The sequence below is a fragment of the Bufo gargarizans genome, chromosome 6, assembly GCF_014858855.1.
Source record: "Bufo gargarizans isolate SCDJY-AF-19 chromosome 6, ASM1485885v1, whole genome shotgun sequence".
NCBI classification, from domain to species: domain Eukaryota; kingdom Metazoa; phylum Chordata; class Amphibia; order Anura; family Bufonidae; genus Bufo; species Bufo gargarizans.
The window spans coordinates 309,247,782-309,264,775 of NC_058085.1; the positions used below are offsets into that span (position 1 = coordinate 309,247,782).

Here is a 16,994-nt window from a genome sequence, read left to right on the forward strand (position 1 = left end):
TGGGCCCTATTCTCTTCAATATATTTATTATTGATCTTGTAGAAGGCTTGCACAGTAAAATAAAAATTTTGCAGATGACACTTAACTGTGTAAAGTAATTAACACTGAAGAGGACAATATACAGCTACAGATGGATCTGGATAGATTAGAGGCTTGGGCAGAGAAGTGGCAGATTAGGTTTAACACTGACAAATGTAAGGTTATGTACATGAGAAGGAATAATGCAAATCACTCGTTCATACTAAATGGTAAAACACTGGGTAACAATGACAAGGAAAAGGACCTAGGAATTTTAATAAACAGCAAACTAAGCAGTAAAAACCAGTGTCAGGCAGCTGCTGCCAAGGCCAATAAGATAATGGGTTGCATCAAAAGGGGCATAAATGCTCGTGATAAGAACATAGTCCTACCACTTTACAAATCGTGAGTCAGATCATACATGGAGTACTGTATACAGTTCTGGGCTCCTGTGAAGAAGGCAGACATAGCAGAGCTGGAGAGGGTCCAGAGGAGGGCAACTAAAGTAATAACTGGAATGGGGCAACTACAGTACCCTGAAAGATGATCAAAATTAGGGCTATTCACTTTAGAAAAAAGACGACTGATGGGAGATCTAATTACTATGCATAAATATATCAGCGGTCAGTACAGAGATCACTCCCATCATCTATTTATCCCCAGGACTGTGACTGTGACGAGGGGACGTCCTCTGTGTACAAACCTTCTTTCCTCCAGACGCAAACATAGAAAAGGATTATTTACGGTAAGAGCAGTGAGACTATGGAACTCTCTGCCTGAGGAGGTGGTGATGCTGAGTACAATAAAAGAATTCAAGAGGGGCCTGGATGTATTTCTGGAGTGTAATTATATTACAGGCTATAGCTAATAGAGAGTTGATCCAGGGAGTTATTCTGATTGACCTTTTAGAGTCGGGAAGGAATTTTCCCCCCCTTAAGTGGGGAAAATTGGCTTGTACCTCACAGTTTGTTTTTTTTTTGCCATCCTCTGGATCAACTTGCAGGATAACAGGCCCAACTGGATGGACAAATTTCTTTTCTTCAGCCTTATATACTATGTTACTATTAGGGATCGACCGATTATCGGATTTACCGATATTATCGGCCGATATTCAGGATTTTGAACACTATCGGTATCGGCATCTATTTTGCCGATATTCCGATAGTGTATGGGGAACACAGATCGCGCTGCTGACAGCGCTCTCCGTGTTCCCCTTAGCAGCACAGGGGAGAAGGAGCAGTGTCTCCTCCCCCTGTGCTGCTGCTGCAGCCAATGAGAGGACAGGGGACAGGAGGAGGGGAGGAGCTATGGCCACTGCTCCACCAATGAAGATTAATCTATCATTCATTCATATACAGGAGGCGGGAGCTGCAGAATCACATAGCCGGCTCCCGGCCTCTATGAGCTGTAGCTGCGATCTGCGGTAGTTAACTCCTCAGGTGCCGCGGATCGCAGCTACTGCTCATAGAGGTCGGGAGCCGGCTATGTGATCCTGCAGCCAGCTCCCGCCTCCTGTATATGAAATTAAGCTTCATTGGTGGCGCAGTGCGCCCCCCCCAAGCCCCCCAGTATCAGACATTGGTGGCGCAGTGCGCCCCCCCCCCCAAGCCCCCCCCACTAGTATTAAGCATTGGTGGCGCAGTGCGCCCCCCCTCCCCCCCAGTATTAAGCAGTGGTGGCGCATAGGGCCCCCCACCCCAGTCGCAGTGCGCCCCTCCACAGGATCCCCTCTCCCCTGCTCCTCCGATCGGAGCCCCAGCAGTGTAATGCTGGGGCTCCGATCGGTTACCATGGCAGCCAGGACGCTATTGAAGCCCTGGCAGCCATGATAAGCTCCATGCTGCTGTGTGCACAGAGCACACAGCAGCAGGGACAGCGTGAGCTCCTATTCACCCTGATAGATCTCTATCAGGGTGAATAGGACAAGGGTTCTAGTCCCTAAGGGGGCTAAAAGTTAGTTAAAAAAAAAAAAGTTACAAAAAAAATAATAAAAACACCAAAATATAAATGAAAAAGAAAGATTTACAAAAAAAAAAATACACATTAACAATAAACATGAATTTTCAGCAGATTTGTGGGAATTTTTATTTTTTTTTCCAAAAATGAAAATTCCCAGAATATCGGTATAAATTATCGGCTATCGGCCTGAAAGTTCACAAATTATCGGTATCGGTATCGGCCCTAAAAAAATCTATATCGGTCGATCCCTAGTTACTATTATAATGCTCACCCTGAAGTGCCCCCAGTATTTATAATGCCCCCTGTAGTAATATTCCTGCCTCTGCCATAGAGTCCCATGTAAATAACATTACACCATCTCTCCAGCCCCCTCCAAAATACAGACCCATGTAAATAACATCACCTTCTCCCCAGCGGCCTTCAACATACAGTTGAAGTAAATAATATCACCCCCTCCCCAGCCGCCTCCAACATGCAATCCCATGTAAACATCACCCCCTCCACATTCAGTCCCATGTAAATAACATCATTCCCCCCACCAGCCACCTTCAACGGACAGTCCCATGCAAATAACATTGCCCCCTCCAACATACAGTCTCATGTAAATAACATCACTCCCTCCTACAGCCACCTAAACATACAGTCTCATGTAAATAACATCACTCCCTCCCCAGCCACCTCCAACACACAGTTCCATGTAAATAACTTCCCTCCCTTCAGCCCTAACATACAGTTCCAGTTAAATGATCAGAACTCCTAGCATTGCTTTGCCTCTCCCGTCACGTACCTCTCCTTATGTAGCAAACATCACTACAGCTTCTTCCCCACATGTCCCCTCTTCACTGTAGTCCTCTCCTGCACTGGTCACATGATGGTGACATCACGGCAGGTCCTTCTCAACCACTGCCTGTTTTACTGGTCACATCACAGGTCCTTGAGATCTTCCGATGCATTAGATTCAATTGTGTTGCCATCCTGATGGCAATACAGTTGTATCTAGCAGTCATCTCCTGGGGGGACAGGGGGGTTTGCAGCCAATAAAAGGCCACAAAGGGAACAAGCCTAGGCAAGCTCATTACTTTCACGGCCTGCTATTGGCTGCCTCCCCCCATATTTTCATCCATGCAATGGGGAGATGCAGCGACAGCTGTGCCAGGGAGCGAGGTAAGTACAATCTGTGTGAGGGGCCCGGGCATATTGGAGAAGGAGGGGGGGCATACGTGGTTAAAGAATACAGAGAAACTAGTTTACCACCAAAACCAGACAAAATTACCTTTTGGATGTCTGGTTTAGCTCTGTTATTATGTCTGAAGACTTGTTTTTGTCTGGAAAACTGCTGTGTCATTGCCATTGACATTGTAACTTTGTATCTGTGCTGAGTTTCTCCACTCCTCCCACTAGAAGGTTCTAGTTCAGCCAGAAACTGTATATCAGGAGAGCAGTCAGAGCCCTTAGTGTTCTGCAGTTAGGGACCAGTGCTTAGAAGAGGACACTGCCAGACTACTGAGTGACCAGAAGAAGATGCTGAGATGGGGATACTCTGCCACAGACCCTGGATCACCAGCCTTTGACCAGGATACCAGCCGCCCAAGAGCAAGAGGGAAAGCTAGCTCAGGCCTTTCCTCAGCAAAGAACCTTCCTCTGCCAGGGATGAGATTAGAGAAGCCAGCTCAGTGCCTTGCCTGTGTTGTTTGGCACTTAAATTCTTCTAATAAAGAAGCACACTGGTTTAATGCAGACCCTGACTCTCTGGACTTAATTCCCATTGGGTGCACCACGCCTTACCATCCCTTCCGGCAAGCAGCTACACATGGTGACAACTTGATGGTGTCCGGGGGACCCAGCATATCGTTGGGACTACCCCAAACCCGGCCACTGCATGTGGAAATGTAAGGTGCTTCTGACATAAATGACCCTGAGCCATGCTGGGAGTCTTCACATCCCAATTTCTGCAGTCCCACCCACAGAAGCTTGATTACACTGGACATCCTTGACCATTTGATGAGATGAAAAAACACTATAAAATATACAATAATGTTGTATTCTGACACACATCATGTCATTGGCTTTATTTTTAGGGCAACGTTGTATATTTTACAATAATAGTCGGCAACTTCTTTAACTTCATTGTCCATACATGGCTATTGCTGTACATAATACATAAAGAAGCACTTTCACTTAATAATAAAAAGTTTACTTTTTTTTTTTGCAGTGATTAAGCCTTTTGCAGTCATCTTCTGAAGCACTATAGAAGCAGCAGTGAAACACGTATTGGGGCTACTGATCTGTGGTCTGTATAGTACATCCATTTGTTTATTGTCCATGTATTTTCTCTTTTACATTAGTCTATGTACTTTATGCTGGTTTTAATCCTATACTAGGCCACGCCCCTAACTCAACTCAAAACATAACTATACACATCCAGTCCCACCTAGTCCCCTTAATGCCCCCACTTAGTAATTATTCCCTCTTTGTGTCAGCACAAAGTAATTGTCTACATTGTGACCCCTTCACAGTAGTAATGTCAACATTGTGTCCCCTTCACAGTAGTTATTCACAAATTTTGCCCCTTACAGAAGTTATGCCCACATTGTGCCCCCTTTACAGCTTTAGGCCTCTTTCACACTACAGTATGTTGCATTCAGTGTTTTGCGTTCCGTTTTTCACGGATCCGTTGTTCCGTTTTTTGCTTCCGTTGTGGTTCCGTTTCCGTTCCGTTGTTCCGTTCCGTTTTTCCGTATGGCAAATACAGTATACAGTAATTTCATATTAAAAATTGGGCTGGGCATAACATTTTCAATTGATGGTTCCGCAAAAAACTGAACGTATTCCGTTTTTTTTGCGGCCCCATTGACTTGAATGGAGCCACGGACTGTGATTCTCGGCCAAATATAGGACATGTTCTATCTTTTCAACGGAACGGAAAAACGGAAATACGGAAACGGAATGCATACGGAACACATTCCGTTTTTTTGCAGAACCATTGAAATGAATGGTTCCGTATACGGACCGTATACGGAACGCAAAAAACGGACCGTATACGGAACGCAAAAAACTGTAGTGTGAAAGAGGCCTTAATGCTCACATGTACCCCCTTCACAGCCACATGTGCGCCTTACAGTAGTTAAGTCCAGATATGTGCCCCCTATACTGTAGCTATGCCCAGAAGTGGCCCCTTCACAGAAGCTATGTCCAGATGTGGCACCTTCACAGTTGATATGCCCAGATGTGAGCACTCTCACAGCAGTTATGGACAGATATGTGCCCCCTCACAGTAGTTATGTCTAAATATGTGCCCCCTCACAGTCATTATGCCAGATATGTGCCTCCTCACAGCAGTTATGGACAGATATGTTCCACTTTACATTAGTTATGCCAGATATGTGCCCCTTCAGAGAAAGTAAAAACAAAACAAAATAACAACAGTAAATATTCACTTACTGTAGTTCTTCCAATGATCACGGCTCCCACAGCAGCAGCAGGATACGGTCACACATCGTGCTGCTGTGTAAGAGGAAAAGAGGCTGATTCCCGGCCTGCACTGCTCCTCCTACACAGACCAGCAGAGTTATGTCTGACAGCAGAGGCGGCTCTTCCATTAGGCCACTTAGGCCGCCGGCTAAGGCCTCGCGCTGGTAGGGGCCTCGCTCTGGCTCCCACCAGCACCAGACAACGCTGCAACCACAATTTTATTGGCTTCTGGGTGGCCTGGGCCCTGCGCAGTGCTAAGCGGACTAAATAAGACTGAGCCGCCGCGACCCGACCGTTCTGAGCCCCTCTGCACTCTGCCTCTTTAAGAGAGCAGTGGCTGCTGGGGATGAGGGCTCGGAGCGTGCCGCCGCACAGGCATGTCTTCTGACTGAACGCAACGCCAGACCCGCCCTCAGAGCGCTGAGCAGCCACAGGGGAGAAGGAGCCAGGGCCCTGCCTCACCTCAGTGTCCCTGTCTGACTGCCGCCGGTGCCCAAAGACACACAGTGCGTGGTGCCCGAAGAAGCCCAAGGTCAGGTGTGTGTCCTGCTTGCTGCTGTACCCCCCCCCCCCCCATTGCCTAGCTATACTGGGAACCTCTTACCTTAGGGCCTGGTGATAATAACTTACTGGTGTTACTGGTGCCAGTATTGTGCCATTTTTTTTTACTTAAGCCCCTGCCCTGTACTATGTGCTGCAAGCATGCAGCTGCTTAACCCTGACTGTGACATCACTGTGTATACACTGTACTGTGATGTCACCCACTGTGCATGTTAACCCTGTACTGTGATGTCACATTGCATATTAACCCTGGCTGTACTGTATGTGACATCACTGTGCCTATTAACCCTGTACTGTGACAAACAGTACAGGGTTAACATGCACAGTGGGTGACATCACAGTACAGAGTTAATAGGCACAGTGACAACACAGTACAGGGCTTATATTTGCAGTGCATATTAACACTTAGCATTAACCCTGGCTATACTGAGATGTCACAGTGCATATTAACCCTGTACTGTGATGTCACATTGCATATTAAGGGTCCATTCACACGTCCGTTGTTTCTTTCCTGATCTGTTCCGTTTTTTGCGGAACAGATCTGGACCAGATCTGTACCCATTCATTTTCAATGGGTCCTGAAAAAAAATCAGACATTGTGCTGTCCGATTTTTTTCAGGACCCATTGAAAATGAATGGGTCCAGATCTGGTCCAGATCTGTTCCGCAAAAAACGGAACAGATCAGGAAAGAAACAACGGACGTGTGAATGGACCCTAACCCTGGCTGTACTGTATGTGACCTCACTGTGCCTATTAACCCTGTACTATGATGTCACCCACTGTGCATGTTCACCCTGTACTGTTAGTCACGGTACAGGGTTAATAGGCACAGTGATGTCACATACAGTCAGGGTTAATATGCAATGTGACATCACAGTACAGGGTTAATATGCACTGTGACATCTCAGTATAGCCAGGGTTAATGTGCACTGCAAATATAAGCACTGTACTGTGTTGTCACTGTGCATATTAACCCTTTACTGTGATGTCACTGCATATTAAAGGGGTACTCTGGTATAGGAAAATAAATTCCCTATCCATGTATCTATGGGAGAGCCGCAGATACAGCACTTGTGTATCTTCAAATCTTCCATAGAGATACATGGAGGGGGAGTGTTGACCACACCACCGCTCCGTGCAGTGGTTGACACATCTTATTTATTGACGACGGAGCCGGGGTGCCGTACGGGAGATCACGAGCATCCCAGCGATCTTTGTGGGGGCCTCATGTTCGAGTTTCGCCTAAGGCCTCACAAAGTCTAGAGCCGCCTCTGTCTGACAGTATCCTGCTGCTGCTCGGGAGCGCCGGCAGCTGAGCTAAATGGTGAAGCGGGGAGCGGAACATACCTCAGCCACATACCTCAGGAGCAGGACATACCTCAGGAGCAGGATATACCTCAGCCGCTTTAAGTGAATGGGGCTGACCTGAGTTACCAAGCACAGCTGCAGTACACATAGTTGCCAACTATCCCAAATTTGCCTGGACTGTCCCTGATTTTCAGAGACTGTCCCGGAAAATGTGCACTGACCCAAGCCAAAAATGGATGGGGCTAACACAAACCGTGCTCACAAATGGGTGTTTCTGGGCGGGTCTAAGGTGTTCCCAGGGCGGGGCTTATATGCCCCAAACTGAAATATTGGTAAGTATGAGAACATTGTACGGCGCTGTGCTCAGTAAGCTGCAAGAAGGCCGTGGCACTCACAGAACCAACCGCTGCCTTCTCAAACAGCTGATAAGTGGGCATCTGGGGAGTCAGACCCCCACAATCAAATACTGATGACCTATCCAGAGGATATGCCGTAAAGGGTTATGTTTTAGCTCAGCTGCAGAGTTCCTTACGTTCACTTTTAGGCCTCATGTACACGACTGTATTTTTGGCCTGTGGCTGATCGGCATTTTTTGCTCATCGCAAGCAGACCCATTAATTCACATGGGGCCGCAAAAAATGGGCAGGTCATCCGCGTGCTGCCCCCATCGGTGGAACCGTGCTGCAAATGATAGAACATGTCCTATTCTTGTCCGCTTTGCGGGATCGGGTCTGAGAAAAATGTGGGATGCACAAAGAAGGTATCCGTATTTTGCAGATCTGCAGTTTGCAGATGGCATAATGGATATGGTCATGTGCAGGAGGCCTTATTCTGAGCCGTCTATGTATATCCTTTATCTCTGAATTAAGAGCTCATAAACACTTATTTAAGCCATATTCCGATCACTTTGATAAGAATTGCGCTATAATGAGTGTTTATGAGCTTTTAGAAGTTCAAAGATTAGAAGTTCAGAGATAAGATCATACATATACTCCAGCTGAGCTCCCTGAAAGGACGCCGTGTAGACAGAGAGCCTGCTACTTTGCAAATGCTGTACAGAGAAAGGGGCTGAACATTTTTTATAAATAGCAATTTAAAATATGCTTTTAAGCCCAAAATGAGTACAAGCAATAATAATAATAATAATAATAATAAATGCTCTCAAAAGTCTCCATAGCCTTTGAACTATTTATTTTCAGTGTATGCTAGAGACCAACATTATTTCTCAGCTGTCTCTCAGCTAAATGGAATGTCAGATATTAAAAATAAATTAATTTATAAAAACTAATTGTAGTTATGTAATAAGACTCTGTTCTATGACAAGATGATTATAAGGGAATTAGCATGAAGGGGTTAAGTCATTGCAGGAATGAATGCCCTCACCATTGCCTGGTTACTAACAGAGTTGGTTTCAGTTTCCATTCCTTTCTGTTTCTAACAAGGAGCAGTATCGTTTCTCCCGTCTCCCCTCCTCTCAGCACTGACGGTGGGGGACTACCGTATATACCATAAAAGCGCGGTGATCACTGGGTTCTATTCAGAAAGCTTCCTCTCCAAATCTCAGAGAACACAAGGACAGGAGAGGTGACAAAATGAGGTAAATACTCTCACTTTTTCCTAAATGTTTTATTTATTAACCTCCATGATGCCGCAATTATAGGGCAGTACTTTATACCTTGTCAAGTTACAGCTATGATGAAGAAGCATGTATTGTAGATTCGGGTCGGTTGTGTAAGCAATTTCCACTTAAAGAGGACCTGTCACCTCTACTGACGTGTCGGTTCTAGTAACTGCATGCATCCCTCATTCAATAGCTATTTTGGAGCATCCTTACTGTATGTTGTGCTGTCCCTCTATTATTCTCACTAGAAGTTTAAAACTAAAGGTACAACTGAGTGTTACCACCAGCACCTGCATTGGACAAAGTGAGACTGTTCAGGGACACCCCCCAGCTGGTAACACCCAGTTGTACCTTTATTCATAAATGTATAGTAGGAATAAAAGAGCAATAACACAGCACAGAGTAATATAAATAGATGCTCCCGAATTGTCATTTTCTGTGGGATATTATTATTTACTAAAACAGGCATGTCAGGAGAAGTGACAGGTCCTCTTTTAAAGGGGTTGTCCGGGTTTAAAGCTGAACCCAGACATATACCCATTTTTACCCCTCCACCCCCCTGATATTAAATGCTCCAATGTTCTCCCTTAGCAGGGGCTTGTTTGTTTATATTTTGTACACTGCTAGGTGGAGGCTTCTGCCCAGCAGTGATCCTGGTGACGTCCCCGGCTCTGATGGGCAGGCTTTAGTGCTGCCCTAGCCATTTTACAGGCCCCCTAGAAAGCCTGATACGTCACCAGATCCCCCAAAAATGGCTTTGCTCAGTGTGATTCAGCACAGGGCAAGGGAGAGCATCGGCGCATGGGCTGCCTGGGTGAAAATGAGGATATGTCAGACAGCGCCTGTTAGGTATTTTCTGTATTAGTGCAGTAGGTAAATATCTGATAGTCATCAATAGTGTTGAGCATGAATATACGAAAAACAAATTTTTATCACAAATATCACCACATTGAGAATTCGCGAATATTTAGAATATAGTGCTATATATTCGTTTTCAGAATGTTCATTTTTTTTCATCTGAAATTATGATTCCTCCCTGCTTAAGTTGCTTGTGGGCCAATGACTCATTGGCCCACAAGCAAAAAGCAGGAAGGAATCATGTGTTTAGATGGAAAAAATTACGAATATTCTATAAAACAAATATATAGCACTATATTCTATAGTGCTACATATTCGTTTTTGACCCACGCCTGTATTGAGGGCGCAATATTCGCATATTACGCAATCATTACCTTGCCGATTTTCACGTTAAAGAAAAGAATGTAGACTATAACGAATATACAAATTCGCGAATATATGACAAATATTCTACAAAATATTTGGGAAAATATCATGAATTCGAATATGACCTCTGACGCTCATCACTAGTCATCAATATGTACCAGCAACACAAGCCCTTTAACTACAGATCAATATCAGATCAGCAGGGGGCAGCTTATTAGTTGTTTTCAGGAGTTGCAGCTGCGGAACAAGGCACCAGAACTCCAAAGCTCAGTACACAGTGTAGTAGCCATGCCCGATTAATGCTGTGTTGCTCCCTGTAGTAACCAGGTACAGCCACTTCACAGTGTATGGAGCTGTTTAGTTCCACTACCTAGTTCCAGCACCACAGCTCCTAAAAACAGCTGAGCAGCAGTTGTACCAGAGTCTGACCCTGACCTGATATTGATGACCTATCAACAGTTCAGGCCTGGTTATCCCGCCTAGGAGCCTAAAATCCCAATGGTCCTAACCTGTGCTCTATACAAGAGCTTTGAGGGACATTTAACTTTTTATTCATTTCATTTTTTTACAACTTTATTGCACAGATGATCTGGGTATGCTAAGTACCAGCATCTCTCGCAGACACCTGGCCCTCGGTAACCACCTGACCACTGGGACTGGAGCAGGAAATGGCATTGCTACTTCCTGATCTCAATACACAGCGGTCATTGAGCGCAGTGCATAGATGGATGGGGAAGGCAGGGACTGTAAAAAAAAAGTCCATGGCTTCTCTAATGGGGGTCTTACTGTCACTGACAGCGGCCCCCCTCCCCAGCAGCTGAAATGTTAGTGTGCCGCTGCAATCTCTGCACTGAAGTTTTAAAATGTCCAGAACCACCGCCAAGACATTTACAGTCTAAGGTAGGGATCGACCGATTATCGAAGTTACCTATATTATCGGCCGATATTCATGATTTTCAAAGTTATCGGTATCGGCATCTAACCTTGCCGATAGCGCGCTGGAAGCATTATCTGCGTTATCACAGAACATGAGCGCGCTGCTGTCAGCGAGCTCATGTTCCCTCAGCAGCACAGGAGAGAAGGAGTCACTTTCTCCCTCCCCCTGTGCCGCGCTGCCAATGAGGAGAGACGGGAGGAGGAGGGGCGGGCGCACTGCGCCACCAATGATAATTAACGTCTAATACAAATATAGGAGACGGTGCCCAGCCTATATGACAGGAAGATGCAATCAGCGGCAATTAACTGAGGGGTTCACTGCTGCCGCTATGTGATTCTGCGCCGACACACCCGCCTTCTGTATAAAATGTTAATTATCATTGGTGGTGCAGTGCGCCCCCCCACCCCCTAGTATTAAATACATTGGTGGCGCAGTGCACCCTCCCACCCCCCCCAGTATTAAAATCATTGGTGGCAGTGGGCACAGAGTCCCCTTCTCTTCATTGGTGGCAGTGGCAGCTTCTGATCGGAGCCCCAGCAGTGTAATCCTGAGGCTCTGATCGGTTACCATGGCAGCCAGGACGCTACTGAAGCCCTGTTTGCCATGGTAATCTCCCTGCTGCTGTGTGTACAATGCACAGGGCAGCAGGGACAGTGTGAGGTCCTATTCACCCTAATAGAGCTCTATTAGGGTGAAAAGGACAAGGGATTAAAAGATCCCAGGTTCTAGCCCCTAAGGGGGAAAATAGTTATTAAATAAAAAAGTAAATTAAAAAAAAACAATATTAAGTATAAATCCCACCCTTTCCCAATTTTACATATAAAATATCTAAACAATAAATAAACATATTACATATCACCACGTCCGAAAACATATTACCACGTCCGAAAAGTCCTACCTATTAAAATATATATTTTTTTAATCTCCTATGTGGTGAACGCCGTAACAGAATTTTTTTTTTTTTAAAAATGAAAATGCACAGAATATTGTTTTATGTTATCGGCTATCGGCCTGAAAGTTCACAGGTTATCGATATCTGCTCTAAAAAAATCAATATCAGTCGATCCCTAGTCTAAGGCTACACGCACATGACAAAAACAGCTGTTAAAACACACAGTCAGTTATTCATGGCCTTTCTGCATCCATGTGTGCGTCCATTTTCTGTCCGTTTTGCATCCATTTTTCATGGCTGTTTTCATTGTTTTAAAAAAAACTGACTTGTGACGTCATAAAGCTGGGACCTTCAGATCTTTCCAGTGCACAGCGACTGTCAGCTCATGACAGGTCAAGTCAGTATCTGATTGGTGGGGGTCTGACTTTGGCATCCCCGCCAATCAGCTGTTTGAAGAGTTCATGGGCCACATGCAGGGGCGTAGCTATAGGGGGTGCAGAGGTAGCAGTCACTACCGGGCCCAGGAACCTGAGGGGGCCCAAAGACCCTTGTGCCACATTTGAAGACACCAGTATTATAGAAAGTGCATGCTGGTCAAGTTATACCTCTGACTGGAGGAAAGGTCAAGAATTTGGCATGGGGGGGGGGGCCGTTTCAATTTCTGCCTCAGGCAGCACGAAGGCTATGTGCTTCCCTGCCCCTGGCCACAAAGCACTGAGGGAAAGGGGGCCCAAGCTGAACTCTTGCACCAGGGCCCATGAGCCTTTAGCTACTCCCCTGGTCAAATGGCTTATGTGTATCTCAGTCCCGAAGATTCAAGTGACTGAGCCTGGGCTCTGATACCAAGAACAGCTACTCTACAATCTATGGCACTGTGTTTGGTATACTGTGAGGAGGCCATGCGACCATTGGAGGAACACAGCCTCTTCAAACAGCAGATCGGTGAGGCTGCTCAGAGTCTAAAGGATATTGATGGTCTATCCTGAGGATATGTCATCAATATTCTACTCCCTTTAATAAGTTAGGTACATCTCATTTCAGCACAGAGGAGATCAAGACTTTTCATATAAAACTTAAGTCTTCACAAATTTACCCCAAAAGTGTCTCTGCATTTGAGATGAGCAATGTAATCTTGAAGCAGAAACAGCGTTCATGCGAGTACCACCTCTTCTTCAAATGATTGGTGGGGGTGCCGAGAGTCAAGCCCATGTCGATCAGATATTGATGACCTATCCTTAGGATAGGTCATCAATATGTACTCACTGAAGAACCCCTTTAACCTTACAGTTTGGACACATTGAACACAAAGTTTCCTTACATACTGACTAGAGGGCATATAATGCATATAACATTCTAGTTACATATTGTATCTGGTGGTGCATTTCATGTACCCTACAGCATATGTAATATATTGTGCATTTTATGTTATCACTTTTTTAATCAGTTACTAATACCAATCACCTCTCATTCTTTATCCCAGTGGATCAGAAAAGGGAACTTTGAAGCTGCGTTTACTACAACTTAAATGCCACTTTACTTGGAAACTTCTTTTAAAGGACACAGACCCTGATGAATTAGCAGACAAATTGTATGATCAATTGACATTCCTTGTCACCAAGAACAAATACATGGTGTACAATCTACTGGCCTATGTGATGCATCTGAAAGGGGACTACACACAAGCTATTGCCCATTTAAAGCAAGCAGAAGAAATGATTAAAGAGAACAACCCGACTGGGACTGATCAAAAGTATTTGGTGACATACGGAAATTATGCGTGGGTGTTCTACTACTTGAACCAGTATGAAGAATCTCAAAAATATATAGATAAGGTAGAGAAAATATATAAGGAACTGAAAGATACCACAGACATAGCTGAAATTTATGGTGAAAAAGCCTGGACATTGTTTAAATTTTGCGCCAGATATTATGAAGAAGCAAAACAATGTTTTCTAAAGGCTTTGGAGCTGGAGCCAGAAGACCCTGAGTGGAACAGTGGATATGCAACAGTGGTCTACAGACTGGAAGGTTTCAATGGCAAAAAATGTCCTGCTTCAGAATGCAAATCACTGAAGCTACTGGAACGTGCAGTGGAGAAGAATCCAAATGATGCCGTGGTGAAGTCACTTCTTGCCTTGAAGCTTCAAGACCTAAACAGGACTAACGAGGGAAAAATCTATATTGAAGAAGCCAAAAATCAAGCTCCAAGTTCTCCATATTTACTCCGTTATGTAGCAAAGTTTTACAGGAGAGCTGGGATGCTAGATGATGCCTTGCGTGCCCTACAAACTGCAGTAGATCTCATCCCAACTTCTGGATTTCTGCATCACCAAATTGGACTCTGTTATAGGCAAAAGTATTTCAATGACAAAAGAAGGTTTGGAAACAGGAACAGGTATATCAGCCAAACGGAGACTGAAAAATTAAATGACCTCCTGCAAAATACCCTGTTTCATTTTGAGAAGGTGCTGGAATACAAGAAAACTTTTGTTTATGCGTATATAGACTTAGCAAATATGTACTGTGAAGTCAAGAAATATAAAAAAGCCGAGGACACGTTTAAAACTGTTATGGCAATTACCACTCTTACTGATGAGGAGAAGCAGCAGATCTATTACAATTATGGACGTTTCAAAGAATACAACATGAGGTCTGAATCTGAAGCCATCAACTACTATAAAAAGAGCGTACAGATTACTTTATGCATGAAAGAGAGAGAGTTCAGTGCAAAGTCTCTAAAAAGAATTGCTTCAAAGAAGATTCAGAATGATATTCATGATGCTGAGGGTTTCGCTTTGCTTGGCTTTGTCCATAAGATGAATGGAGAAATGAACGATGCAATTGATTGCTTTGAAAAAGCCTTAAAATATGACCCTCACAATGCGGAATATGTGAGTGAACTCTGTGAGCTGAAGCTGGTGATCTGAAAAAGGAGCGACACAGAAGACAGATCTTGTGTTTTAAAACGTACCCTTTTCTCTTTTCATAAATCAGGAGAACATGTGTCTCCATGAAACCTATCTACAGTACTGTGAACAACTGAACACTAGACATGAGGCGGGGAGAGGAGGGGGATGCAACTGCATTGTCTTGATTAGGCTACTTTCACCTATTGGTTTTGGTTTCAGGTCTTGAGATCCAGCATCCTGAACGCATCTCTTTCCATTCAGAATGCATGAGGACTAAACGGAACCGTTTTGGCCCAGTTTTGAGATCCTTTGCCGGAATGCCAAAACTCATATTTGAAAGTAGCCTTATTGTGTTAGTTAATACCATGAAGGATGGGGGAACAGCAAAGGGGATCTGATTAGTCAGGGCACACAGCATGTTCAAAGAAATGTTGTAGGTTAGACATTTCAAGCTAAAGTATATCTAAAACATCTCTAGAAAATGTATATTCTTATATAGTAAATAGAAAAATGTATATACTTATATTTCCCACAACTCATCATGATGTAATGTATTACCTTCATTGTTTTCCACATGAATGCACTTTATACAAATATATAAAACATATATGATAAGGAAAATCACAAGCTCAGCTCTGCTACATTGATCCACTCAAGATTACTATAGCTGTATATAATATAATATTAAATATTATATACATATAATATATATAATAATGTATTGAATAGATGGGTGTGTGTAAATATATATATATATATATATATATATATATATACACACACACACACACACATACACACATACACACACTCACCTAAAGAATTATTAGGAACACCTGTTCTATTTCTCATTAATGCGATTATCTAGTCAACCAATCACATGGCAGTTGCTTCAATGCATGTAGGGTTGTGGTCCTGGTCAAGACAATCTCCTGAACTCCAAACTGAATGTCAGAATGGGAAAGAAAGGTGATTTAAACAATTTTGAGCGTGGCATGGTTGTTGGTGCCAGACGGGCCGGTCTGAGTATTTCACAATCTGCTCAGTTACTGGGATTTTCATTTCTAGGGTTTACAAAGAATGGTGTGAAAAGGGAAAAACATCCAGTATGCGGCAGTCCTGTGGGCGAAAATGCCTTGTTGATGCTAGAGGTCAGAGGAGAATGGGCCGACTGATTCAAGCTGATAGAAGAGCAACGTTGGCTGAAATAACCACTTGTTACAACCGAGGTATGCAGCAAAGCATTTGTGAAGCCACAACACGCACAACCTTGAGGTGGATGGGCTACAACAGCAGAAGACCCCACCGGGTACCACTCATCTCCACTACAAATAGGAAAAAGGCTACAATTTGCACAAGCTCACCAAAATTGGACTGTTGAAGACTGGAAAAATGTTGCCTGGTCTGATGAGTCTCGATTTCTGTTGAGACATTCAAATGGTAGAGTCCGAATTTGGCGTAAACAGAATGAGAACATGTATCCATCATGCCTTGTTACCACTGTGCAGGCTGGTGGTGGTGATGTAATTGTGTGGGGGATGTTTTCTGGGCACACTTTAGGCCCCTTAGTGCCAATTGGCCATCGTTTAAATGCCACGGGCTACCTGAGCATTGTTTCTGACCATGTCCATCCCTTCATGACCACCATGTACCCATCCTCTGATGGCTACTTCCAGCAGGATAATGCACCATGTCACAAAGCTCGAATCATTTCAAATTGGTTTCTTGAACATGACAATGAGTTCACTGTACTAAAATGGTCCCCACAGTCACCAGATCTCAACCCAATAGAGCATCTTTGGGATGTGGTGGAACGGGAGCTTTGTGCCCTGGATGTGCATCCCTCAAATCTCCAACTGCAAGATGCTATCCTATCAATATGGGCCAACATTTCTAAAGAATGCTATCAGCACCTTGTTGAATCAATGCCACGTAGAATTAAGGCAGTTCTGAAGGCAAAAGGGGGTCCAACACCGTATTAGTATGGTGTTCCTAATAATTCTTTAGATGAGTGTATATATATAACTATATATATACTGTATATTAAAACAATGATGTAATCCTCAATGTTATCAATAAAGTCTTGCAATATT

The 16,994-nt window shown here is 44.1% G+C and overlaps 1 protein-coding gene across 1 annotated transcript; it reads left to right on the plus strand.

Moving 5' to 3' along the window:
• The first annotated feature begins 8,779 nt into the window (after window positions 1-8,779).
• Window positions 8,780-15,689, plus strand: LOC122940396 (interferon-induced protein with tetratricopeptide repeats 5-like). The gene is made up of 2 exons (XM_044297047.1): window positions 8,780-8,915; window positions 13,473-15,689. Exons 1-2 carry the CDS (start codon window positions 8,911-8,913, stop codon window positions 14,917-14,919), a joined length of 1,452 nt encoding a protein of 483 aa, XP_044152982.1. The 5' UTR covers window positions 8,780-8,910; the 3' UTR covers window positions 14,920-15,689.
• Window positions 15,690-16,994: the final 1,305 nt, after the last annotated feature.